Source organism: Theropithecus gelada, chromosome 3, assembly GCF_003255815.1.
Source record: "Theropithecus gelada isolate Dixy chromosome 3, Tgel_1.0, whole genome shotgun sequence".
Taxonomy (NCBI): domain Eukaryota; kingdom Metazoa; phylum Chordata; class Mammalia; order Primates; family Cercopithecidae; genus Theropithecus; species Theropithecus gelada.
In genome coordinates, this window is record NC_037670.1 from 30,379,233 (window position 1) to 30,405,336 (window position 26,104).

Below are 26,104 nucleotides of genomic sequence, written 5' to 3' on the forward strand. Positions count from 1 at the left end.
AGCTGTTTCTGAGGCCACAGTGACCGAGTCTCTGCCCCCTTCCTTTGTAGACCAGCCCTGGCTGACCCTGACTCCTCTCTCACTTATCCCTTGTCCCTCTTGTCCTGCCTGCTACTGTCCTTGCTGCGATATCTGTTGACTGACTCCCCCTACTGGAATCCGAGGTGCATGTGGCAGGGCCTTGCCTGTGTTGTAAATGCCACCTTCCCCTAGATAACAGGGCCTTGCATGTAGCAGGTTCTCAGAAAACCATGGAATCTGGGTAACTGCAGAACGGAAAGACAGCCACGATCGCGTTCGGAGATGCCTTTGTGAAGAAGCTGTCATCTGTATCCTGCAGTCACAGGGACTGAGGTGTGGTCTGTTGATCACATGATGGCTTGCTCCAGAGAGAAATGTCCATCTTCTTCAAATCTCGTGTTTATAGTCTTAATCCTACTTAGTTTTAATTTTGAGCCTTATTTTGAATCTTCATGCTTTTTTTTTTTTTCTGGTTTAAAAATGGCGTGTCTTTTTCCTTCTTTTTTTCTGGTTTGGAAATAGTAAATAACACAAGCAGCTTGCAGCTGGCTTTGTGGTGAGGCGGCTCTGCTTCTGCTGTTGCTGACGTGTCTGATTTCCTCTGGCTCCCTGTATAGGTTGGCTCGCGCCTGCCTGAGCCTGATGGCCGCCATGGTGACCCAGGGTCCGGAAGCTGCCAGGGATGTCTGCAGCCATTTTGATTTGAATAAAAAGACCTTGTACACCTTGGTGATCAAGAGGGATTCAAAGGTGAGGGGATCACAGTATCTCATGCCTTCCATGGATCTCCTTCCCTTGGAGGATTGCAGTGGTTTTTCCTCCATTCTCTGGCCCTGATCCCCACACAGATGGAATGAGAGGTGTCTGTGCAGAAGGGCGTGTGTCAGCAGCCACAGGATCTGTCTGTGAGGATAGGACTCACTTCAGGCTGGCGACAGGGCCAGAACCTGGCAGAGCCTGAACAATGGGGACATCTGAGGAAGCTCTTGGGAGCTGAGTGAGATGTGAGGATGACTTAGCTGTGGGCAGCTCCTCTCCTAAGTAAACGAAATACCCTCCATGTGCCCATGGCCCTGAAGCTCGTAGCGTGTCCCAGTCCTCTGTTCCTGCTCTGCCCACCCCGGAGAAAGCCCTTGAAACTCTAAGCCAGTGACGTCCTCAAAGAGGACTTCCATGACTTTTTAATAAGTGACTTTTGCCTCCCAGTTGTAATCTCGTGATGGGTAAGGGTTGGATTGTGCCCAATAAAATGGGAGTGTGGATGGTTGGTTTTCAGGAAACCTGTGAAACAAAAATTCCCTGGTGACTTTTGAAATTTCACTTAGGTTTGGAAAGGTTCTTGGGGAGCAGGCACACTTTGAGGACTCCTGAGCTTGAGCGAGGGCATCCTCCCGTCACGTGTGCTGGCTGCAGGTTGTCTGTCGAAGGGCATCTTCTGGTTGCCGTATCAGCTCCCCTGCTGGAATTCAGTGCTGTGAACAGCCCTGGCCAGAGTGTCACCCTCTTCCTGAACGTAAAGAATAAGGAGACAGATATCAGCCCATCCCATCTGCCGCGGTGGAGAACCACATTAGAGTAATTCACTTCTATAACCCCGTGCCACCTTGTTCTGTCAGTATCCCTGGGAACTAGAAGTTTCTACATTGCCGGGAATTGGACTAAAAGGTTGATAATACCAAGTAGCTTTTATGGCTCTGCGAGATTGGCCTGGTGTTGAGGGTTTTACTGGAATTACAAATAAGGTATTCTCTAAGGAAAAAAATTCCAGGTCTTAATGTCTCTTAGATACTACGCTTTATCCATGTGTCAACAAATTCCATTCAATGAATAATGGCTCCTGACATTTAAATACGTTTCTAATAAAAAGAATGTGTGTGCTATTTGCAGACTAGGGCAAATATCACGGTTCTTTGGTCTTACCTGGCAGTAAGCCTGGCAGTAATTATCCGTCAGATGCCCTCCCCACCCATCTCTTTTGATGTCAGCCCTCCCAGCTGTCTGAGTGAAATAGACTCCAGGAGCCCAGAGAGCGTGGGAAAGGCCGACTAGGGCTTCCCGTCCTGAACCCTGACTGCAGGGCCACGCACGAGCTGTTTCATCTCAGGGTCTCGGCACATTATTTTACCTCTCCAGGATCTGTAAAATGGGAGTTACAGTCAAGTCAAAAGTGTTTTTACTCTCATTGTGTAATCTGTAATAAGTATACCTTATATGTTACAGGAAATGGAGTTGAGACATTACATTTAATAAGGAACTGTTAGGAACGTTTAAAAATAGAGCAGCGTAAGGAACCCCTATACCAGCTGTCCAGCTTCAGCCACTGTCCCCACCCTCCACCTTTTTAGTTTCCTCTGGGGCAGTCGATTATAGCAAATCCCAGACGCGAATCATATTTCACTATAAATATTTCAGCATGTACTCTAACAGAAAAAGACCCTTTAAAGAACAGAAACCACAGTGCCATTATCACGCCTAACCCATTAATAATTTCTCACTATCATCTATTACTCAGTTTGATCTCAGGTTTTTTCCGTTTCAAGAATGTTTTTACACCTTGTGGTTCAGATCAGGATCCGAACAAAGTCTACATTGCATTTGGCTGATATGTTTCTTAAATATCTTTGATCCCTTTTGAGTCTGAGTTTTTCTCCCTCACTCCATCCCCTGCTTTTTTTTGTTTGTTTGTTTGTTTTATGCCATTTAGTTGTTGAAGTGCTGGCAGGGATTTTTTTTTTTTTTAATGAATATATGTTAACATTTTGGAGGAAATTATTAAAGCCTCATGAAGAAGGAGGATTATAGATATTATTCATCCAGCCAAAGAAAGCATTGTTAAAATCCTGTGCCAAAGAGCAGTTTTACCAAATGTATTTTGGTCTATTTTAGACGGTGTTTTGCCGAATAAGCCCTGAAGTGTTCAGGACGTTTTCTTCCTAGAATAATAACCCTGTGAGGTCACAGGGTGGGAATGAAGAGCAGGCATGTGGCCCACTTGCAGTAGGAGTGGGACGCCTTTGAGGGAGTAGACTGGAGACAGAGGATGGAGTGGGCTGGAGACGGCAGTGGCAGAGCCTAGAGCGGGCAGCTGCTGTGTCCTGGGGATCTTACCCAGTTCCTCCCTCCATCACGTCAGGACAGAAAATTTGGAGTTGTCTAGGATATAAAAGATGGAAGCCGGGAGGTGATAACTAAAACCTTTTCATTTATAAATTCATTGCTGGAGGGATCCGCAGGAGGTCTAGTTCTGCTGTGTACCAGCAGGATAGAAAGATCTAGAATGGCAGAAAACCTGGACCAGCATTCCAGAGTCCTGACTCCCAGTACTGTTAGGTCAGTGGACAAAAAATAAAAGCGCAGGAACTTTCCACTAGCAGGGAAAAGACAGAACTTAATTTAATTTTGCCAGGCAGGTTTTAGCATTTTACCAGCATTTATCTGGAACACAAGGCATGTGTAGATCAGGAAAATTAACTGCTTGAATTAGATGGCATGTTTATTTGAACCGTGAGGCATAGAGATGGCTTGGGAGCAGCTTAAGCTTCCTGAGGACAGGGACAACATCTTGGTTAACTTTGCACCCTCCCTTGGCCTGAGATGATGGCATCTTGAATGCAGTGAGTGTTTTATAAAAAGTGAATTGGTGGGTTAAGGCACTGGAGCGTTGCTGACACTATGGAAGTGCTGCACATTCTCAGCACACGTGATCATTGGACGCAAACTCCTTATTGTGATGAGTCACACAGGTAGGTCCTCAGAACAGAGTGGATAGTTTGAAGCTCTCACTTTTGGGAGAAACCCGCATTGGTGTAATAAGGTCTTGCTGAGATGCTGTGTGGCGTGTATGGGGATAGACTCAATAAATGTAATGAGTGTGCAAGGCCTTGATCTACGTATCAGGGAGCATGGGTTGGATAGCCTTCCTTTTCTCCGGAAGGAACATAGACCCAACAAAATAAGATGGAATTAACTAAAGACTTGCACAGAGACCTAACTGGTGCCAAGTATGGTCCTTGCACCCTGAGAAAAAGTGAAATAAAAATGGAAAATGCCACAGAATCTTGTGAAGAAGGAAGAACTCTGTAGTTGAACATAAGTAGTATGTTTGTACAATTACTTCTTATCTCAGTTGTGGTACTTAATTAGCTGTGTGACCTCGGGTGAATTTTTTTTTTTTTTTTTTTGAGATGGAGTCTTCCTCTGTCGCCCAGGTTGGAGTGCAGTGGCGCGATCTCTGCTCACTGCAAGCTCTGCCTCCCGGGCTCAAGTGATTCTCCTGTCTCAGCCTCCTGAGTAGCTGGAATTATAGGTGCCTACCACCATACCCAGCTAATTTTTGTATTTTTAGTAGAGACAGGGTTTCACCATGTTGGCTGGGTTGGTTTCGAACTCCTAACCTCAAATGATCTGCCCTGCTTGGCCTCCCAATGTGCTGGGATTATAGGCGTGAGCCACTGTATCCGGCTGAATTTTTGACCCCTCAGTTTTCTCGTCTGTAAAATGGGTGTGGTGTGGGCATCTCTCCCTCAGGCTGTTATGAGGAGTAAATGAGATCACAGATGTGCAGCATTTGGTATAGTGCCTGGCACATAGTAAGTGCTCTGTAAACATTGTTCTCCTCCTCCTCCTCCTCATCGTCACTGCTACTGCCACCACCTCTCCTGCTACTACTAAGTGGATCAGAACTATCTGGAAGGCAGAGATTACTCCTTAATTTTCCCAGGCATTTTGGGGCAATCATTTGTTGTGATACTAACTTATTTCTCGGCAGTGAATGAAGGTGTCTTTGGAGTAACTGTGAAGTAGAGAATACTGCTGGGCGTAAGCAATGGAGGATCTAGGCACTCCTGCTAGTTCTGGAACAGCTGATAGGAGACTGACATGACGATATGCCTTGAGTTCCTTAGATACAAAACGAGGAGTGATGTGACACAGATTTGTCTTAGTGATACTGGGAGGGGAAGTTGACCAGCGACTTCCCTAGAGGCATCGGCTGCTGTCACGGTGTTGGGGCCCTCCCCAAACGTGCCCACTGCCCTAGGTGGTGGCTGATGCCTGTGGGACAGTGCTGGCTGCAACCCTGGGAAGGCCTAACAGGGTTGGTAACGTGACGGCATCTGTGCTGTGGTTTGTGGTATGAGCTAATAAGTTATTTATAGTATCTAATAAAAACCAGACATCGCCACATTGATGTCTCACCCAAAGCAGTACCAGTCATTTCATCATCTCTGAATTTTCAAAAACATAGATGATTTTCATTAGCAAGCGAGAGGAGATGGATCTAGGCAGGCTGAGAGTCTTGTTCTGCACCAGAGTGGCCAAGAAACTAAAATATGTGTGTTATAGTCAGGGAAGGGAACTCTGCTATTTTTTACCCATACTTTTGTATTGAAAATAGGGCTTGAAAGAGAAGGAAAAGTAGAGAAGATTACCAGGGAAAGAGAATAGAAAAAATTGTTTGCTTTCCGTGAAGAATGAGCGTTGGTTTCAGACTTGCAGCCCCTGGTGACTGGGGACGAGGCCGGGGGGCTGGTGATGTTGAGACGGGAGGGGTGTGCTTGGCCACTGTGTTGCTGATTCCTTTGGCTCTGTGTGGAGTATGCATGTGACATGTAGGTCTCCTTTGTCCTCCAGGGAGTGTACGACGTTCGGCAGGCCTACATTCAGTTTGCTCTCTCCTTTCTAATTGCGGGTGATGACAGCACTATAGTGCAGGTGTTGGAAGTGAAAGGTAGGTGCACCCCCTTGTCCCTTAGGAAAGCCCATTTGTTTTGAAAACCCTGCTGCAAACCGTTTCGTCCAAGTTAGAAAAAGGTCTGCAGCCTTTGCAGTTGCTCTGTACACCAGATTGAAGGGTATGGGGCAGGGAGGTGGGTGAGCGGGTGCAAAGCCTTGGTCAGTACCATTTTGATATCACGGGTCAGAGTGAACAGAGGTGTTCCTGTTATGCCGTCTGGAGTGCTGAGCGAGGCCGTAACAGAGGATAAATGCAGACCTCAGAGAGGCAGGGTCGGGCAAACAAAGGAGGCTTCATGGCTCTGGAACATACTCAGACTCATAGCCCTGGCTACCTGGATTTCCTTGGGAGCTGTAGTTTTAAAAAATGAAGTTAGTTCTTTGGTGGCTTAGCCCCATGTTATGAGAATAGCAGTAACAAGGCTTCAGAGAATTCCAGCTTGACCACCTTCTGGTGGCTGTGTCCCTAGAGTGAGGCTTGGCATCATTCAATCTGCTAGGGCCCCTTGCGTTTTATCAAGAGATTCAGTAAGATGATCAATGGCAGCACTTAGCTCAGCACATGGCAGTTGCTCAGTAAGATTCCCTGGAATCCTGGCCTGTCTGGAGGTGAGGAGCAGTCCTGTGGACTGGCCGGAGCTCTGGGAGCTATTGAGGAGGAGTAGCAGGGTACTGTACTCAGGGCGTTTGGGTCTCCAGTCCTTCTTCCCCCTCCCAGGGTGGGAGATCTGAACTGCCCCTGGAGCGTGACTGCCGGGGCCATTTAGGAGAAGAGTGCGGGTGGTGGTCACCCTGTCTGTAGTCAGCCTGGTCTGTGTGGGGCCCTCCATTGCTGCTGTGGTGGGCAGCGTGAGAGTGGAGATGTGGTCTCTGCATAGTGCAGCAGACAGATTTTTTTTTCCTACTTGTTACTAGGAACTAGGTTCAGGATGTCTTGCTGATGCCAGGGCCAGTAGTTTCTTTAAGACTCCCCTGGGTCATTTCAGCCATCTGGCCTTTTATTCCAGGACAGTTGGTACCATTTTCACTGTTGAAGGGGACTGGAACATACTACAGTTTAATGTTTCTGCTGGGAGTTTGGCTGTACGCATCAAAACTTTTAAGATACTTATGCATGGGTTTCGATTTATGATGGGCCCGTCCCCCTGGGCCTCTCATAGTACCCCATGCCAGAGCAAACTGTAGCCCCGAACCATTGCCTGGCCTCTGTGCCCATAGGCTGCTGGCACTGAAGTGGGTTGCACAATGGATAAAGAAAAAAAGATAAAACAACTTTTAAGATACTTGATCCTGCAATTCCATGTCTAGTCATTTATCCCAGTGAAATAATTACAGATGTGAGTAGAAGTTTTGTTAGGGAATAATATTTATATTAGCTGGAAATGGGACTTCTAACTATCCACCAGTAAGAGATTGGCTGAGCAAATAGGGGACTGGTCATAAGACGGAATGCAGCGATTAAAAATACTCTAGAGGCTGGCCGTGGTGGCTCACGCTTGTAATCCCAGCATTTTGGGAGGTGGAGGCGGGAGGATTGCTTGAACCCAGGAATTCTTGAGACCGTCCTGGGCAACATAGTGAGATTCTGTCTCTACCAGAAGAAAAAAATACAAAAGTTAACTGGGCGTGTTGGCGTGTACCTATTGTCTCAGCTACTTGGGAGGCTGAGGTGGGAGAATTGCTTGAGCCTGGAATGTCAAGGCTGCAGTAAGTCAAGATTGCACCACTGCACTCTAGCTTGGAGGACAGAGGGAGGCCCTGTCTCAAAAAGAAAAAAAAATGCTGTACTTAATGGTTTCAAAGTTTTTTAGTGATACATGATCAGGTGTAAACTGAGTTATAAAACTGTAAAGTACGATCTCATTTTACTCAAATAGAACAGCATGAATACATCAGAAAGTTAATAGTTAACTCAGACAATGTTAACAGTGTTAACTTCTCGGTACTGAGGCCTTGACTTATTCTTTTGGTTTGTCTGGTATTTTCTGATTTTTCCTTTTTCACAGATAATGAATTTGCTTTTGTAGAAATTCTGTGTGCCCAGTAAGCCTGTGTGGAGCAAGGAAAATTGTAATTGCTTTGCTGCTTCTGCCCACTGTCACCACTGCATTAATAATGATAGTGTCAAGCGCTGGTGGCTATTTCCCTGGGGATTGAAAAGTAGGAAGAGAAAGCAAAAAGTCAACAAACTAAATCAACCAGAATTCTACTGCCAACTTAAAAAATGATGACCTTCTCTTTAAACATATCTCAGCAAGTCTAAGCGAGAAATTTTATTAGTTTGTTATACCATACATTCTCTTTCAAATAGTATTTAGTTAATTTTAATATGAGAAAAGAAAAGCAAAATGGAACTAAAGACCTACTGAACTTCTTAAAAAGTTCTGTCATTGGTTCACCTTTAGGTGCTCTTGATTTCTTTTCTTTCCTCCTTTTTGTTTTTTTTGTTTTGTTTTGTTTTTTTGGAGACACTGTCTTTCTCTGTTGCCTAGGTTGGAGTGTGGTGGTGCAATCATAGCTTACTGCAACCTCAAACTCCTGGGTACTACTGATTCTGCCACCTCAGCCTCCTAGGTAGCTAAGACTACAGTAAGAGTACATGTGCGCACCACCATACCCAGATTATTTTAAAATTTTTTTTTAGAGACAGGGTCTTGCTATATTGCCCAGGCTGTTCTTGAACTCCTGGCCTCAAGGGATCCTCCCGCCTTGGCCTCCCATAGTGCTGGGTTTACAGGCATGAGCCACTGTGCCTGGCTTCTTGATTTCTTATGTCATGGAAGTGGTTATGTCTACTGGAAACTTGTGTAGTTAAAAAAAAAAAGAAAAACTTAAAAAAAAGAAAAGGTAAAAGGCATTGTTTGCTGTACTACTTAAACAGTAATATTCTCTCGTCTATTCTCATTTTCAAAATATTTTTGAATTTAATGCTTTGAAACTTTTACTTTCAGAATTTATTCCTTGCATTTTTAGCTCAGGGATAAAGGAAGATAGGATCTCTACCATCAATATTTTATTATCCACACTGAAAACAAAGGTACGTGCTTGGTGATCAGTGTTTCTGTTGTCTGTTTTCCCTCGAGCGTGGAGATATTCTCCGGTGTTTACAGTACTGTAGAGCTACAACATCTTACGTTACGTAGACTGTTGTATTGGTTGAGTGGGAACTTCTTCCTTAAGCAGAAACTTGTTCTTGTTGATGAGCATATCCCGAGACTAGAAGGTTAAGGAATAGCTGAAGCAGCCAGTGATGTCCAGACGTGGCTGCTGTTTTATTACAGCAGCAGAAAAGCTGATGGTCAGCATTTCACAGCAACCCACAGTGATCATCATGGGCTGTCAATTATAAATACTTCATTCACATAGCTAGCAAAAGGTTGTTTTGTGTCATGTTCCATATTCTGCCTTTTGCAAGCATCTCATCCATATTTGAAAACTTGCTAAAAGGATCACTGCCTTTAACACAGAAACACCTTAAATCATCAGTAAGAAAAACTCTGTGACCCTCCCGACATGACATGTTGTCCAAAGTCCACATGAAAGTGGCTAATAAGCATGAAAGGACTTTATTTCCAAAGTATTTTAAAGAGCGATTCTCAACTGGGGGCAATTTTACTTCTACGGGACATTTGGCAATCTCTGAAGACATTTTGGGTTGTCACAACTGGGGAGGTACAACAGGTGCCTAGTGAGGAGACAGCAGGGATGCTGCCAAACATCCTGCAATGCCCAGGATGGCCCCCAAAACAATTACCTGGCCCCAAGTGTCAGTGGAGCTGAGGTTGAGAAACCCTAATTTAAAGTAATGCAAATAATGACATACAGACTTTTTTGCCTACTAAAATAGCATTGCCTTTTAAAAACAATGGTGTTCAATGCTAGCCAGGATGCTTTGAATCAGATACTTTCTTGAGAAGGAGTGTTGTATCCCCTATGGAAGATAACAGTTCTGACAGGATGTGTCAGAGGTCTTAAATATGTTCATGGACCCTGACGTATGGTGGTTCTGAACGGGGGGAGTTGCATCAGAACCACTAGGGGAATGTATTTGAAATATATATACCTGCGCCACACCCCTAGGGATTCCGGGGGTAGGTTTGGGTGGAGCTGAGAATTTGTTCCACAATTCCACTTGCAGGAACCAGAGTCAAGTCCAAAGTCAGATGCAGTGAAAACTTTGTTCAAGGATGCTAATCACGGCTTTATGGAGAATAGCCAGAATTTAGAAACAACTAATTGTAAACACCAGGGGAATGGTTAGATAAGTGGTGGTCCACTCATAGGATAGAATGGTGTTTAGCCCCCCAGAATGTTCTACAGGGATTTTTAATGATGTGGAAAAGGATTATGTTTCGTAAGTAATCACATATAAATAAAATCTCAGGCAAAAAATAACTAATACATACACATATATATTGTGTGGGTGTGGGTGGTGACTGAAATGAAATGTATCAAAATAGTAACTAGGTGTCCTAGGATGGTTGGGAATATTGGTGAACTTCCCTTTTATGTTTTTACTTTTTTTAAACCAAATTTTCTGCCACTAGCATGCGTTATTTTTATAATGATCAGAAAACAGTGAGCACCATTTAAAAAATAATTGAATTCCATGAACTTCGTTTGTTTTTATTATTATTTTCAGGTAGTTCACAATAAAAATATCACAAAAACCCAGAAGGTGCGTTTTTTTACGGGGCAGTTATTGAACCACATAGCATCGCTGTACAACTGGAATGGGATTACCGACGTGAACCCGGAAGATGTCAAGGTGCAGACCCTTTTTAGTTTTCATTGACCTCGTTGTTGGAATTTGATCCTCAGGGTCGGGAGAGGGAGAATTCTCAACGCTGCACCAGACTTGAAGTCCCCTCATTTGATCGGTTTCTTTTGACTGTGGTTATATGGTTGTATTAACCCTCTGCTAATTGCAATAGGATTTTTTCCCCTAATTTCTTAATCATGCTTTTATATATATATATATATATATATATATTTTTTTTTTTTTCTTTTAGAAAATCATGATTTCCTTGAGCTGAGCCATATCTTAGTTTTCCCTGCAGCACTTGCCTGTTAGACCTGCAGGGTCATCCCGGCCCTCTTTTCCTCCTCTTGCTTTACCTCTGCCTTCCTGTCCTTCCATTCTTTCATGTCCAGTTGTTGGAGTTTCAAGCCTTGTTGCGTGTTTTTTGTTTGTTTGTTTTTAACTTCAGGATCCTGAATGTCTAGGAGCCTCATCTACTGACATATGTATTTTATTTTGTGCTAGTTAACGCGTGTGCTAAATTGAAACAGCTGCTCTCACACTGACCCAATGCCAGTATATATTTTAATTTCCCTCAGGGTGTTACTGAACATGGACTTGGCCAGAGTAGTAAAGGCGCGGACTTCCTGTTAACGTTATAATAACTCACCTCTCAGGAGTCTACTACTTCACCTCCTTTTATCTTGGAGACTTGCCCAGGTCGTCTTGTTTTGAACATGTTTTTGTATGCTCTAGAGCAGCAAGCCTCGGAGGCTGCCTAAAAACACTCCCAAATGTGGAATTTTATTCAAATGAACAAGAGAAATTAGATCACTTTAAAGCTTTTAAAAATACAGGTTCAAGCTTGTCCCTCTTCAGAGTATTCTTTTATCTTGATTGGTGTATCTTTGGTTGTTGTTTTCATTTATTGTTTGGAATGATACCAGATGTTTAAAATGTTTTCTAAATTGTCATCAGGCAGTTGATATTGTCCTTGTTTTTACTCTAGCTCTTACTCAGATGTATGAGCTTGGGATTTGCATTGAATATTTAAAAATCTTCATAGGTTTCTGCTGAAGAAGCAGGGAAAACCATGGTACGGGAGCTCGTTCATAACTTCCTGATGGATCTTTGCTGTTCACTCAAGCATGGAATTAATTTTTATGATGCATCTTTGGGTACCTTTGGCAGGTAAAGTATAACACTCTTGTGGACCCCAGGGTGTGTGTGTTCCTTAGAAGTCACCACATACATGAGTGTCCAGTGGAACTGTAGTAGGTTAGAACTAGAACTGTGGACATTATCTAACTCATTTCAGGGTTGAACAGTTGTAGTCTCAGAGAACTTCTACTCGTTGCATGTCCTCGGGGGCAGTTCTGAGGGTAGCTGTCTATTAGCACTTAGTTAGGTCATGGGATATTTCACCCAGGGAGGTGCTGCAGATGTTTACCTAAAGATAGTGGTCATCAGCTGGAGCTCAGGAAAGGCGTCTGCCTTCACAGAGAGGGTTGGCCCTGACATGGGCCTCACAGCAGTCCTGACGCAAGTGCCATTGTTGTGCCAAGTTTGCAGAGGAAGAAAGTAGTTCTAGAGAGGTCCAGACCCTTATCCTGGTTAAATGGCAGAGCTTGCATTGGAATCCAGGAAGTCTAGCTCCAAACTGGTACTAAACAGTCCTCCCTGTCCTCAACAGGCTGCCCGTGAGTCACGATTTCCAAATTGCTTTTATTTTTTATATTTTGTTTCATATTTCACAATTGTGATAACATTTCATCAGTAAGGAAACATAAAGTTCAAATCTACTGGTTTTGGTTATATTCTTTGAGACTTTCTTTTTGTAGTTGTATAATACAGGTCCATGTAATTTTTTTTTAATAACAAAAACAGCTTACTACTGTTCATCCTATCTGCTTTTTCCCCATTTGACAATAAAAATATTGGACATGTTTTCTGGTCATTGTAAATGATTTATTTTTTACTCCTTGTTATTCTATCATAGCATTATATCACAAGGATTTAGGCAGTTTGATTTACTTCTAGTTTCAGCCAGTCAGGAAATCAGGCGATTCCTTCAGAATGGAATCACGTGGTGGGAATTTTTCTGTCTGCTTATGACTTTGTACATGTTTTGATTCTGAGGTTACTGTGATTTAACTTGTCACATCATTTCTTTCTTCTTTCATCAGTAAGAATGAGCTCATTTTCCTGCCAAAACACAACAGCAGACTTTTATAGTTGAATAGAATAGTACACCATGCTTAAAACGCATGCATTGTTCTCCCTTTTTAAAGCATTTTTCCTCCATAACTAGGCCCCTGAAATAGATGATCATTTGATGGGCGTATTGAATCAACTTGTGGGTATGCGTCTGTTTGCAGCAAGCTGTGATGTATGTGAATTTTGAAGCCATGGGCAAAAGACAAGTGTTTGTGCATAAGGGAAAGCAAGGAGATTTGTTTGTGAATGGTAACAGAAAGCTTGGAGAACACTGAATTGCATCGTTCCCTGTTCCCCAGTAGACATGTGGCCCACTCCCTCATTTCATTCAGGTTCCTTTGCAGACCTCACCGCTTCAGGGAGGCCCTCCCCAGCAGCCCTTTCTGAAATCGTCCCTCCACTGTCACGGTGCTTTTTGCCTGGCTTAGGCTTCTGACTGTTCGTTTATTTGTTTGCTGATTTATTTATTTGCTTGTTCGTTACCAGATTGGTGAGAAGTGGTGAGAACAGGCGCCGGTCTGTTATGGGCCTCCAGTCCCTAGGACAGTGCCTGGCACTTAGTAGGTGTTCACTGAAAACTGGTGTTACAGCATAGAGCAAGGATTGGCACACTTTTTCTACAAAGGGCCAGATTGTATTTTAGGCTTGGCAGCCTACAGTCTGTTGTGACCACTCCATCGTGCCACCAAAGCATCCATAGATGTAAATAAGTAGGTTTACCTGTGTCCCAATAAAATTACAGTGATAGGTACTGAGCCCTACTTTGCCAGTCCCTGGTGTAGGTTAACAGCAGACAGCTGGGCTTCAATCGTAACTTAGCTCTGAGACCCTCACTGGGTTAGGCATCCTCTCTGCCTCCATTATCTCATCTATAAAGTGGGAATAAAAGTAGTGCCTGTCGTAGAGAGGTGGTGGTGATGCCTAGAGCAGTGTCTGGCATGTATCATGCACTACATAAATATTAGTGCTCTCCATTTTATTACGTTGTTGATTAAAGTATGTGTAGTATTTTTAGCACTCTTTGTAGGTTTAATATCCTTTTCATTTGACAGCACAAACTATATTTGTTCATGACATTTTCATATTAAGAAAGGATATTTTCATATCCTTTTTTTAAAGGATAGTTTTTCTGATCAAAATTATACTTTCTAATTTGATTTTTAAGAAACTTTTTTAAACTATATGTAAAGCTGTCCTATAGCATTGTAGTTTTACTGAATTTATAAGGGGGATATGAGACACTGGGGACCCTAGAAACCATCACTGTGTCGTGCACAAGACCGAGTCTGACGGTTTTCTGGGTGTTTTGACTTCCCAGGGTCAAGCAGATAGGAAAGGGCGTACTTTCTAAAAAGACTTTGAGGCACGTGAAGCCTTGTTTCCTGGGGCTTTCACTGTGTGGATCCTGGGGTTTTACTCCCTTTATGCAAGTTTGAGTCTCTGTGGTCTTTCCTGTGTCTTACTTTTTTTTTTTTTTTTTTTTGAGATGGAGTCTCGCTCTGTTGCTCAGGATGGAAGGCAGTGGCGCAGTCATAGGTCACTGCAGCCTCGAACTCCTGGGCTTATCTGCTGCTTTTATTATCTTCTCATACCTTTGAAGATTGTCCACTTTGAGACAACTTTTCAATATTTTTCTACAGTAGACTTTTTCCCCATCCTAGCTTCTTTCAGCTGCTAAATGAAGATGAAGGAATTTGAAATAAGCTAGAAACAGGGAAGGCAGAAGGCCCGTGCAAGGACCTTGTGCTGTCTTGTCAGATTTCTTGTCAAGAAATAATTTGATGGCACTCTGGACCATGCAGCAACTCATGAGCAGTTCATACAAAAAAACTTTATTGCCAGGTGTGGTGGTGCGCACCTCTAGTCCCAGCTACTCAGGAGGCTGAGGCAGGAGGATCGCTTGAATCCAGGAGTTCGAGGCTGCAGTGAGCCCTGGTCACACCACTGCATTCTGGATGACAGAGCAAGACCCTATCTCTAAATAAAGAAATAATAAAACATTTTAAAAAGTAAAAGAAGTCCCCCTTTCAAGAGAAAAATGTCTTACCTGCATTTTTTTACATTTACACTCACATATGTATTTACATAGTGCTTTTTTTTTTCAGATGGAGTCTCACTCTGTTGCCCAGGCTGGAGTGCAGTGGTGCAATCTCAGCTCATTGCAGCCTCCACCTCTCAGGTTCAAGCGATTATCCTGCCTCAGCCTCTTGAGTAGCTAGGACTACAGATGGGCACCACCACACCTGGCTAATTTTTTGTGTGTTTTTAGTAGAGACAGGGTTTCACTATGTTGGCCAAGCTGGTCTTGAACTCCTGACCTCAGTTGATCCTCCCGCCTTGGCCTCCCAAAGTGCTGGGATTACAGTCGTGAGTCACCGCAGCCAGCCCTGCGTAGTGCTTTTTCATGTGTGGCTGGAGGAGGGATGTCAGTAAAATCTCAAAATGAAGTTTGGGGCTTGGATTCCTCCATGCTGGTTTTGCCCTTTCTTTTCAGTAGCCTTGACTTCTAGGTAGACTGGTAGGTGGCTGAGGTAGAGTGAGAGAGAACGGTGTTCTTCCTTTTCTTTAGAAAGCAAATTGAACTCAAGGGAGGAAAGTAGGAAAGAAGAAAGGGAGCAGGACAATCAGAGACTTAGACTTTTTCAGCCACTCAGAAGTAGAGGATGGGAGGGAAGCCCTCTGTGGAGAGCGGGAAGCCCTCTGTGGAGAGCGGGAAGCCCCAGGCCACAGAACTCCCACTTTATGTCTTGGGGGAAGTGCCCCAGGCTGTTATTGCTGTGTCCACTGAGGGCAGTTCTGCAGAGCTGCATCACTGTGAGCTCTCAGGGTGCTTTGACCTCTCCCCATGTCTCTTTCTCTAACAGAGGTGGAAACCTGACACTTTTGCACTTCTTGCTGGGTTTGAAAACTGCAGCTGATGATGAGCTGGTGGCTGACCTTGTGGTGAACATCCTCAAAGTGTGCCCGGACTTACTGAGCAAATACTTCAAGGAAGTGACGTTTTCCTTTATCCCACGAGCAAAGTCTACTTGGTTAAATAATATCAAACTACTAAACAAGGTAAAAAAAACATGATATTTAAAAGTCTGTTAGCTAGGCTGGGCATGGTGGCTCATGCCTATAATCCCAGCACTTTGGGAGGCTGAGGCAGGCGAATTACCTGAGGTCAGGAGTTTAAGACCAGCCTGGCCAACATGACGAAACCTGCCTCTTACTAAAAATACAAAAATCAACCGAGTGTGGTGGTGTGCGCCTGTAATCCCAGGTACTTGGGAGCCTGAGGCAGGAGAATTGCTTGAACCTGGGAGGCGGAGGTTGCAGTGAGCCAAGATCGCGCCACTCTACTCAGCCTGGGTGACAGAGCGAGACTCCATCTCAGGAAAAAAAAGTCAGTCAGCTAGATGGGGGGCGTAGGGAGTTGGGGGACTGGCAGACATTCTGATCTGGTAAACTGTACAATATGAAGACCTTTCAGGGATAAAAAGGGATATTTTAGATCATGTAAATTTGGTGTCCTTATCTTCTATAGCATTTTGCCTTTCACTGAGCTGAATTTGAAGTTTATTCCTTTAGAATCTTTTGAGCCAATTTATCTTGTTCATCAAGATTTTGCTTAGAGTGAAATCCCAGCACAGTTAGACTGGGATTGATGAGATGCCTGATTATCTTTTCTCCATCTCGGCTCATAAAAAGCAAAATAAAATGAAATGTCTCATTTGTCAGATAGTCTTTAAAGGTTGCTGCTTCAGTTAGAAAAACTTGAAATAAGCTGTGGAACGTTGGTCTGATGGTTTAAGTGGATGTGCGTTACCTTCCTCTTGATCATGGTGTCAGCATCTGCCCATTTACAAATGGAGGTACCTACTGTTAGTTCTTTGGCAGTAATGCCTGCCTTGTTTGAACTCTCTGTCACTGATTCATGGTTTGCCTAGTGGTAAAATACCTGGGATTGTTTCTTGTGCCTCTGCCTGGGCCTGGCATTTTCGGTAAAACCAGCTTTTATTCTGCTTGAGTGCCTATGTGCACAGTCTCCACATTTACCTTGGGATAAGGAGGATGTACTCCACCCCTCATTTTGGTACAGATAGTCCCGGGGCCAGCACCCTACTGGGAGCTGCATCTGATACAGGGGAGGGGTGAGTGTGTGGTCTTTGCAGGCCCAGTATTGAGTCCTTACTTGGCTGCTAACTAGCTATCTAACCTCGCTGAGCTCCAATTTTGTCACCTGTGAATATATTTTTGTTTTAATGTAAAGTGTCCCTATCCCAAAGGGTTGTCAGGAAGCTTTGAGAAAATGGCTTCCTAATATCCCTTCCTGACATCATTTGTCAGGTGCCTGTCAAGTGCAGCCGGAACTGATAAGTAGTACCATTCATAGTTCTAGCAATGATTGATTTGCCATCAGAGGTTTTAAGAGACTCTGCAGACCACAGGTCAAGTTCTGCTCTGAAGGTCCTTTGTCTGTTAACAGCCAGTCTCCTGACCTCATTTGTCTTTGACAAGTAGATTTGGGGGGGTTAATCTTTCACTCTGCCTTGTGGGGAGTCTCGAACCTTTACCGCTATAATTATTTGATTGAATGGCTTCACCTTCGGGTGCCTATAACTAGTCTCAGGTTTGAAACTTACTTCCAGCACCAACTAAATCTCTTTTTTGCTTTTCCTAGATCTATGAGGCTCAGCCGGAGATTTCCCGGGCATTTCAGACCAGAGAGTTTATACCCTTGCCTCGGCTCCTGGCAATGGTGATGGTGACCACTGTGCCCCTGGTGTGCAATAAGAGCATGTTCACCCAAGCATTAAACGTAAGGCCATGCGGTTGCCCCACTTCTGGAACTGCCTCCAGCTAAACTCGCTGGCTACATGATGTGATTATTCTGAGAACCTGCCTGGATGTGGTTTGATTGTGTTTTGTTAGGGAGCCTCTGAGGCTTCCAGGACAGAGGCTGTAGTTTGAGATAACCCATGAGTGACAGGTCCACGCACGTGGGTAAGGACCTTGGAGCAAAGAGACTTTGCTTCTAGGGACACTGGACTTCATGTCCTTGGCCCTGCTCCATCACACAGCGGGGACCCCTGCATCCCTCCAAGCCTTTCTAGTCCTGCCTGAGGGTGAAAGAATGTCTAAATCAGAAGAAGGAAAATTCATCATTAAAATCTCATTAGTTTAGAATTTCCAGACATGGTAGGAATGAAATTTGCCCAGCACATTCTTTCTTTTATGGTTTAGGTGAATGGTGTTAAGGTGCCTGGTGAACATATACTTTGAAGGCCAGCTATTTTCAGGCATTTTTGGAGGACATGTTCATGGAAGAAATTGATACTTAAATTTTACATGATTATTTGTTATAAAGGCCCATGCCCCTTCAGAAACCGCATTCTGAGGGGTTCACATGTCTTTCACCCCAGCATCATGGGCCTGGGTGGATGGCTGTGGGTTGTTGGCACACCTGGGTCCTGGGCCCTGCCAGCCCCTCCTAACCCCAAGTTGCGTGAGGTACCTGGGGGAGGCCAGGTATTTGGAGGGGTGTCTTTGTCCTTCTAGGCAGGCTGAGTTGTGTGGCTTCAGGAGGAACAGGTTGGCTGTGGTGGGTTGCACAGGCGTGGGTTGGCCCTGTAGGAATGAGCACAGTCACTGTAAAGTGGGGTGGACTCCTGAGACCATGTGGTGAGATTCACCGTTTTTTGATACCCCTCCAGGGTTTGTGCTGAGCGTGGGTGATGGGGTGAGGAGTAGAGAGGAGGCCTGTGTGGGAGTAGGCAGAAAGGTCTTGTGTTGTGTTTGTCAAATCATCGTATGCAAAATTGGTACCCAGCTAGCTTGCCCAACTGTTTTAATTAACGTGGGAGACATTTGCATTTCTCAAAGGGCTTGCGGGAAAACCAGATTGAAAGGATTAGTTTGATGAACCTCCTTTATTTTTTTTATTAATTTTTTTTCTCTTTTTTGAGACAGGGTCTCATTTTGTTGCCTAGGCTGGAGTACAGTGGTATGATCATAGCTCATTGCAGCCTCAAACTCTTGGACTCAAGTGTTCCTCCCACCTCAGCCCCCTGAGTAGCCGGGACTACGGGTGCACACCACCACACCCCGCTGATTTTCTTATTTTTATTTTGTGTATAGACAGGGTTTCACTATGTTGCGCAGGCTGGTTTCAAACTCCTGGCCTTACGCAATTTTCCCACCTCGACCTCCCAAAGCGTTGGGATTAGAGGTCTGAGCCACCACACCCAGCCAGATGCGCCTCCTCTGTGGGCTGTGTTTGCTCTCCCCTCCAAGCTTGCTCCTGGTAGACTGGGAGAGCAAAGCCTGTCTCCTCCTCCTCTCAGTGTTGTTTCAGGACAAAGGCTTGTGCCCCTAGAGGGGTGTTCTAGCTCCTGCACGGAGTGGCTCCAAGGAAGGAGTCTCAGAGGACACAGCCTCCTCTCCCCCTGTTGGCTGTTGCCATGCCCTGCAGGGCCAGGACCAGGGCCACTGAGCCCAGCCTTGCCTTCCCTCCACAGGTGCCCTTTCCGAGAGCCAAGACTGTTTTTATGTGAGACCCGGTGATGCGAGTGCCTCCAGGGGCTGGAGTTAGATGATGTTTGTTTGGTTTTTTTTTTTATTTCTTATGGTTTTGTCTAAACTTTTAAAGCATACATTTTAGAATCAGGAAGAGAAGCTTTAGCCTTTTTTAGAAACAGGAAGTAAGAAAGCGTTTGGAAGCAGGGCCCAGGTTGTTGGTTGAGCTTTGTGCTCCCAGCGCCTTGGGTGTGGTGTGCATGCTTGTGTGGGGCCTGCCTTTGAAGCGATTGTGAGGCCGGCCATTCTTGGCTTAGGATAGTTCCTGTAGTCCTGATTTAGTGTGCAGTGTACACAGAGTGAAGCCGCAGCTGACTGGAATGCTGGGGCTCTGGGGTGTCGCGGTTACTGAGCTAAAAGTAAACCAGAAAAGCTCTTTGTTTCTACCTCACCGCCAGTCTGCAGTGTCCCAGCCGGGGCTTCTCAGATCTCAGTGTTGGAGGGCTCTCCTGGGGATCATGTGAAATGCAGATTCTGCTTGAGTTGTCTGGGCCGGGGCCTGGGAGGATGAGGCGGGAGGATTGCCTGAGTCCAGGAGCTTGAGGCTGCAGTGAGCTACGATCACACCATTGCACTCCAGCCTGGGTGACAGAGTGAGACCCTGACTCAAAAAAAAAGAAAACAGTGGCAGAGTGGCTTCTGATGAGATCTGTTGTTAATGGAGAACATTCACAGTAGCTGAGTAGTTGTCTCAAGGCTTACCAAAGAGCAGATGATAAAAATGAAACTACTGCTGGATGCTGCCATTAGTGGTCGTTTCCTGGCGATTGCTGAGGTCAGACCCAGAGGATATCAGGAGGGTGAGGTACCCAGGTGGCCTTTTCTCACAGTGTAGAGACCAGCTGTTTCATGCAGCTTCCCCTGTGAGTGACCTGAGGAGGGGCAAATGCCAGCCAAGCCCACACTTAGCAAATCTGTGTCCACCAGTGTATCCTAGAGACATTTGTGCATTTAACTCTTTTTCTTCCCAGTTGGACAGCACCTCAGTGAGGCACACGGCCTTATCCCTTATTTCTGTCATTTTGAAGAGGGCATTAAAAACTGTTGACCACTGCCTGAATAAAGAGGTGTGGCAGGAATCAGGCGTATACACAGCTGTGATGATGGAAGAATTCGTGCAGCTCTTCAGAGAAGCCCTGAGCAAGGTAGGCTCCGATCCGGGTTTGGGCTTTCCTTCCAGACCTCACCAGGTGGAAAAGGCCATTCTGGGAGCTCAAGGGCGGAAGCCAAGTGATGTGTCCTTGGAACCGCAGGGTTGGATGGGCCAGCGGGCAGTGTGGTAGCATGGGTGCTGAGGGTCAGCTGAGAAGACCTGCCACTTGTGATTATAGGCAGTGATGTCACAGAGCATGATCCAGCAGTCCTTGTGCAGAGTAAGAATTTAGACGATACACGTGTTCTCTCGCAGGAGTTCTGGCTCTGGTGGGGACCTCACGTTCAATCAGGAGCCGTGTGATGTTGTTGAGGGGTAGGTTGTGTCCTTACCCCTCACCCGTGGCTGCAGGCACACACACACCACACTGTGGCCCAGCGAGAAGGGATGCAGTGGCTCAGGAAGCCCCGCTTGCTTCCTGTGGCTGAAGGCCAAGCTTCTGTAAATTGGCTGGCTGCTCTGAGAGTCCCAGTCGCACAGGGCAGCTTTCCCTGAGCTGCTCCTGAGAAAGTCTTTCTTTGTTCCCCGTGTCTTTTGCTCAGGTGAATGAGGCTTAAGGGGTTTGTTTTAATGATCAGCACTTGCCTGTTCACCAAATCCTTGCTGTGTGCAGTTCTAGAAATTATACTGCAGAACGTAGTGGGGTGCGGTGGCTCACACCTGTAATCGCAGCACTTTGGGAGGCCGAGATGGGTGGATCACCTGAGGTCAGGAGTTCAAGGACCAGCCTGGCCAACATGGTGAAACCCTGCTTCTACTAAAAATACAAAAAATTAGCTGAACGTGATGGCAGGTGCCTGTAGTTCCAGCTACTCAGGTGGCCGAGGCACGGGAATCACTTGAACCTGGGAGGTGGAGGTTGCAGTGAGCTGAGGTCACCCCACTGAACTCCAGCCAGGGTGACAGAGTAAGACTCCATCTCAAAAAAACAAAAAGAAAGAAAGAAAGAAAAAAAAAATTATACTGCAGAGCAGAGCTTACGGTGGATATGGGCCTGTTTTCTCACCACTCATCCGTCTCCTTCTTACACACAGTCCTGTAGACTCACACCCCATTCCCTGATTTTTGCATCTTGTTGGTATGTTCAGTTCATTTGTCTCCCTTCGTGGTTGAATACAACTAATATTTTACCTCTTTTTCCCTTTTAGATTTTGCCAGACCTGAACACTATCGTGTGGGTCTGGCAGTCACTTAAAAAGCAAGAGACCAAACCAGATGACAAGAAAGGGAAGAAAGGGAGCGATGGGCCCCCAGCTGCCTGCGAGGCTCGCCAGTGCGGTAAGGGCTCAGGGGTGAGGGGGCGCTCTGCCTTTTGCATGGGACGGAGCTGACACTGGCAGCCTAGGATAGCTCCTATCCAGAGAGTCCTGGAGCAGTGCTTGTTTCAAGGCACCTCTGGCTGTGAATGTGTCTCTATCTTGTTTTGCTTAGGGAGAAGAACTGGAAAGGAATCATAGATTGAATTTTAGTATCTGTTAGACATGTGCCCATCTTTATACAAGTACTGTGTGTCTCTGAAGACTTGAGTGTTGGGTGCCATGTGCCCTGGCCTCTCCAGGGACGGCAATACCGGGGTGCTGTCTCTCGCTCTGCAGATAGAACTCAGAGCCTTGTCATTGGTCAGGCATTGACCTTTGTCTTATGTCTGTGTCGTATTTCATCCTGACGGCAGCCCTGCAGGGGTAGGCTCTGCTGTGTGTCCCTGTTGCTCAGATGAAGACATGAAAGCACAGGGAGACAGAGTGACCAGAACCTGTCCAAGGTCACAGCAGTGAAATGAGGTTTTAACCCAGATCCCCTGAACAGTTTTAACATTTTTACCACGTTGACTCCTTAGACCCAGGTACTGAGCAATCTGTCTGCAGCCTCAGTGTACAGCATGCAGTTGGCTGCAATGTGGTGCCACACCTGGTTCAGCTGCTCAAGGACAAAGAACCAATATGTTTCCTAATTCAAACTGTTTCTTTTTTTCTTTTTCTTTGTGTGTGTGTGTGTGTGTGTGTGTGTGTGTGTGTGTGTGTGTGCGCGTGCGCAGATGATGCGGAAACCATTCTTTTGAAAGCTGTTCTGCTCCAGGTCATATGCCTCTATCAGAAGGTGGTCCCCCACGTGGTCACGCAGTACAACTTTGACTTCAGCAAACTCCTGAAAGGTGGGTTTCAAGGGCTTGCAGACAAGCCGCCACTGTTCCTGCCAGTGCAGGTGGAGGAAGTGCCAGTAAACCAGAGCAGAGCCCTGGAGCCAAGAATCGGGAAGGCTGGTGGACAGTTGACTGCATGCTCCTCCGTCAGCCTGAGAAATTGTACTTGCATCAGTATTTTTTAAATAGCTGGTCTTCCATAAGTAAATATCAGATGAACACTTGGTAGCAGTGAGAACAATGGAAGAAGCCAGCCAGCTTCCGAGTGCTGAGCAACCGGCATGAATGGCCCACAAATCCGAGCATGTGACGTTAACTCTAACGTCACTTTTCAAGGCAGCGGGGGTGCAGAGGGTATAGCAGAAACAAGGATCCTGCAGAAGGGACGTCCTGTTCATGCAGAGACACTTTTGACATAGTTACCTCATCTTTTCCCCCACTGAGTCAGTTTCATACTTTTAAAAGTAACATAATGCTTGTCTGGTCATGTTTCCTGGATGGTAAAGTTTGTCTGATACACTTTATAATTGGGCCTGTGGGAGAAGACTTGCAAAAATACCGTTCTTGGAATTTATATAAGCTATGAAATACTCCTTTTCAAAAGCTGCAATTCACTTTTTAATCATTTGAAGGTGAACGGTTCTCTTTGCTGTGGAAGTATGAAATTTACTAGAATGTGGCCATTTAGTATTTAGTAGCAAAGGAGAAACCCAGAGAGCCGGCTAGAGGATGAGGACCCAGTCTCAGGCGCAGGTGGCTGCAGTCTCTGTCCACAAAATGCTTGCTGTCTGGGGAGCCAGGGAGAACGTTAGCGAGAGCCCACCCCTGGAGGGTACATGGTGGGTGCAGTGATTCCAGCTGTTCGGGGTCAGTGCGGGCTGTGTGGCTTCTTCAGGCAAGTGGGATTCGGACTTTTTGTTGAAAGATTTGTACAGACCAGGGCGTGGGGAGACATCAGGCGAGATGTGCCGCGTGAGAGTGAGCACAGGACAGAGAAACGGAACCTTGCATCCACCCTTTTTCTTTCTCCATGTTGAGTTCCTTGACCTTCTGGCCAGGGCAGCAATTGCTGGGCACCCACGTCCACGTGACTTTTTTCAGCCTGCCTCTTTTTCACCCATAGGCATCATCTCCGAGCAGGGCCTTCAAGAGGAGGTGCCTCCCATTCTGCAGCACCACATGCTGAAGGTGGCCCTGGAGCTGCCGGCCAGCAAGTTTCTGTGGTTAAAGGCACAGGTAGGAAGCAGAGCTCCCAGTCTTCTGCCCTAAGCTAACCTGCTGGGCCAGGTGGCTTCTTGGCCTGATGAATTGCTAACTGGCGCAGAACCTGACGGGGCAAGACGGAAGAGGTTAAGCGTTCTCATTTTAGAGAGACCCACAGCAGAGGTCCTGATTCATGAACCAGGAGGCCTGGGAACCTGCTTGCTTTTGTAAAATAGGGTGCTTAACATGTCCTTGCTGCAAATACATTGTTGCTGGGTCCAGGGAGTTTCTTGTTTATCTCAACTGTTTTGCATTTTTCCCATTTTAAAATAATAAACAAAATAAAATACATTCCTTTTCCTTTACCCTCATCCTGGAAGAATTAAAGACGAGATGAGAATAGATACCAAGTCAGAAGAGGATTGAAGCTGGTAGAAGAATCAGTAGACATTGCCAGCATTTTTTTCTAGGTCGTTAATAGAATATCTTCCAGAACTTTTTGGAGAACATAATGTTAAATCATAAAGGGAAACTCAGGATGCCACAGAATTTTACCCTGGGCTTAAGCCCAGGATGCTGCATCATTTCTATGCAAAGAGGAGGAGGGAACATGATTGAGCAAAATTAAGCATTGTCTAAGTGTTTCTCATAATCTGAGCTGATTTATTTTTTAGTGACTTAGATTTTACATGGAACCAATGGTATGGAAATGTATGTTGGCATTTTTACATGCGACATATCCAGGAAGACTTAAGAATGCTGTGCCTCTGGGACCATGCATCTCTCTCTCGAGTCCCCGTACTGAGGCTTCCCGGCGTCGTAGCTGAGGATCATTCTTCCTGAGAACTTACTTGCGTGCTGGGCAGGATACGGGTGCTTCATGTGGCTGCTCGGTTCACGCTACTTAAAGACAAGGCAACTGGGCACAGAGTGTCAGAACCTTCTTCAGGGTCCCGTCCATGAGTGGTGGGTCCAGGATGGGACCCAGGCAGTGCTGCCCAGAGCCCTGCTTGCCACCATTCCACTGAGATGTGAGGTCATTGCCACCAATCCTAGGGCGGTGACAGGCTCAGGCATCGCTGATTGCCACCATTCCACTGAGATGTGAGGTCATTGCACCAATCCTAGGGAGGTGACAGGCTCGGGCATTGCTGATTGCCACCATTCCACTGAGATGTGAGATCATTGTCACCAATCCTAGGGAGGTGACAGGCTCGGGCATTGCTGATTGCCACCATTCCACCGAGGTGTGAGGTCATTGCCACCAATCCTAGGGAGGTGACAGGCTCGGGCATCGCTGATTGTCACCATTCCACTGAGATGTGAGGTCATTGTCACCAATCCTAGGGAGGTGACAGGCTCGGGCATTGCTGGTTGGTTTTTACTCCAGCTCAGCTGGGCTTATGGGATCTTGATAATTTAGTTGGAAAGTGAACAGAGGCCTCATAATTTGAAAGAACCGGTATGAATTTATATCCTGTGCCCCACCTTATGCTTATAAGATACATCTGCTGGCTTTGCCTAAGCTAACCAGCACTTCACTGTGTTCAGGGTTGTCCTCATTGCCCGGGGCTGCAGTGAGACACATGGGCTCAACAGAGTTTGGATTGGGGATCTGGAGCTCCATGTACTTGTTGAAGACATGTGTTCAAAGCCCAAAAGCCTTTTGAGGAGGATAAATTGTGCATAAGCAATCCATTCTGCCAGCACTGGCATCCTGATGAAAGTAACAAGGACATGTTTTGACGGACTCAGACAGCCCTGGGGTCCCTCCTGCTCACCATCCAGCAGACAGCACAGCATCTGCCTTGGTTTCCAGTAAACAGCCAGGTGTCTTCTCAGTGCCTCAGTTTCCACATGTAAAATAGGGTAGCAGCTGTACCCACCTCACAGGGGTATTGGGAGAATTCAGTGAGTCAGTGTAAGCTGGGTCCCTAGGATGACTCCAGCACAGGAACACGGCTACCTGCGCTTACTCTTGCTACTCTTCCTGCCAAATTGTGGTTAAAATGAGATGAGGTAAGGACCTGGCAGCATACTGTGTGTTCAGCAAGTGATGGCTCCTGTTATGTTTTGTTTTGTTTTTTGTTTTTGGAGATGAAGTCTCACTCTGTTGCCCAGGCTGGAGTGCAGTGGCGTCATCTGGACTCATTGCAACCTCTGCCTCCTGGGTTCAGGTGATTCTTCTGCCTCAGCCTCCCAAGTAGCTGGAACTACAGGCGTGTGCCACCATGCTTGGCTAATTTTTGTATTTTTAGTAGAGACAGGGTTTCACCATGTTGGCCAGGCTGGTCTCAAACTCCTGACCTCAGGTGATCTGCCTGCTTTGGCCTCC

General features: G+C 45.8%; 1 protein-coding gene and 1 non-coding gene across 2 annotated transcripts in view; both read left to right on the forward strand.

Moving 5' to 3' along the window:
* Window positions 1-26,104, forward strand: part of URB1 (URB1 ribosome biogenesis 1 homolog (S. cerevisiae)) — a 78,200-nt gene that overhangs the window by 8,147 nt on the left and 43,949 nt on the right. Inside the window, exons 4-14 of the mRNA XM_025380858.1 lie at window positions 639-771; window positions 5,653-5,749; window positions 8,706-8,791; window positions 10,397-10,522; window positions 11,562-11,686; window positions 15,577-15,772; window positions 17,379-17,516; window positions 20,245-20,418; window positions 21,575-21,704; window positions 22,462-22,578; window positions 23,690-23,802. Coding sequence (XP_025236643.1) covers window positions 639-771; window positions 5,653-5,749; window positions 8,706-8,791; window positions 10,397-10,522; window positions 11,562-11,686; window positions 15,577-15,772; window positions 17,379-17,516; window positions 20,245-20,418; window positions 21,575-21,704; window positions 22,462-22,578; window positions 23,690-23,802 — 1,435 coding nt within the window. The remainder of the gene's footprint in view (window positions 1-638; window positions 772-5,652; window positions 5,750-8,705; window positions 8,792-10,396; window positions 10,523-11,561; window positions 11,687-15,576; window positions 15,773-17,378; window positions 17,517-20,244; window positions 20,419-21,574; window positions 21,705-22,461; window positions 22,579-23,689; window positions 23,803-26,104) is intronic.
* LOC112621945 lies at window positions 6,867-7,002 on the forward strand. Its single transcript, XR_003118866.1, has one exon. It is a non-coding gene; the product is annotated as a small nucleolar RNA SNORA42/SNORA80 family (small nucleolar RNA).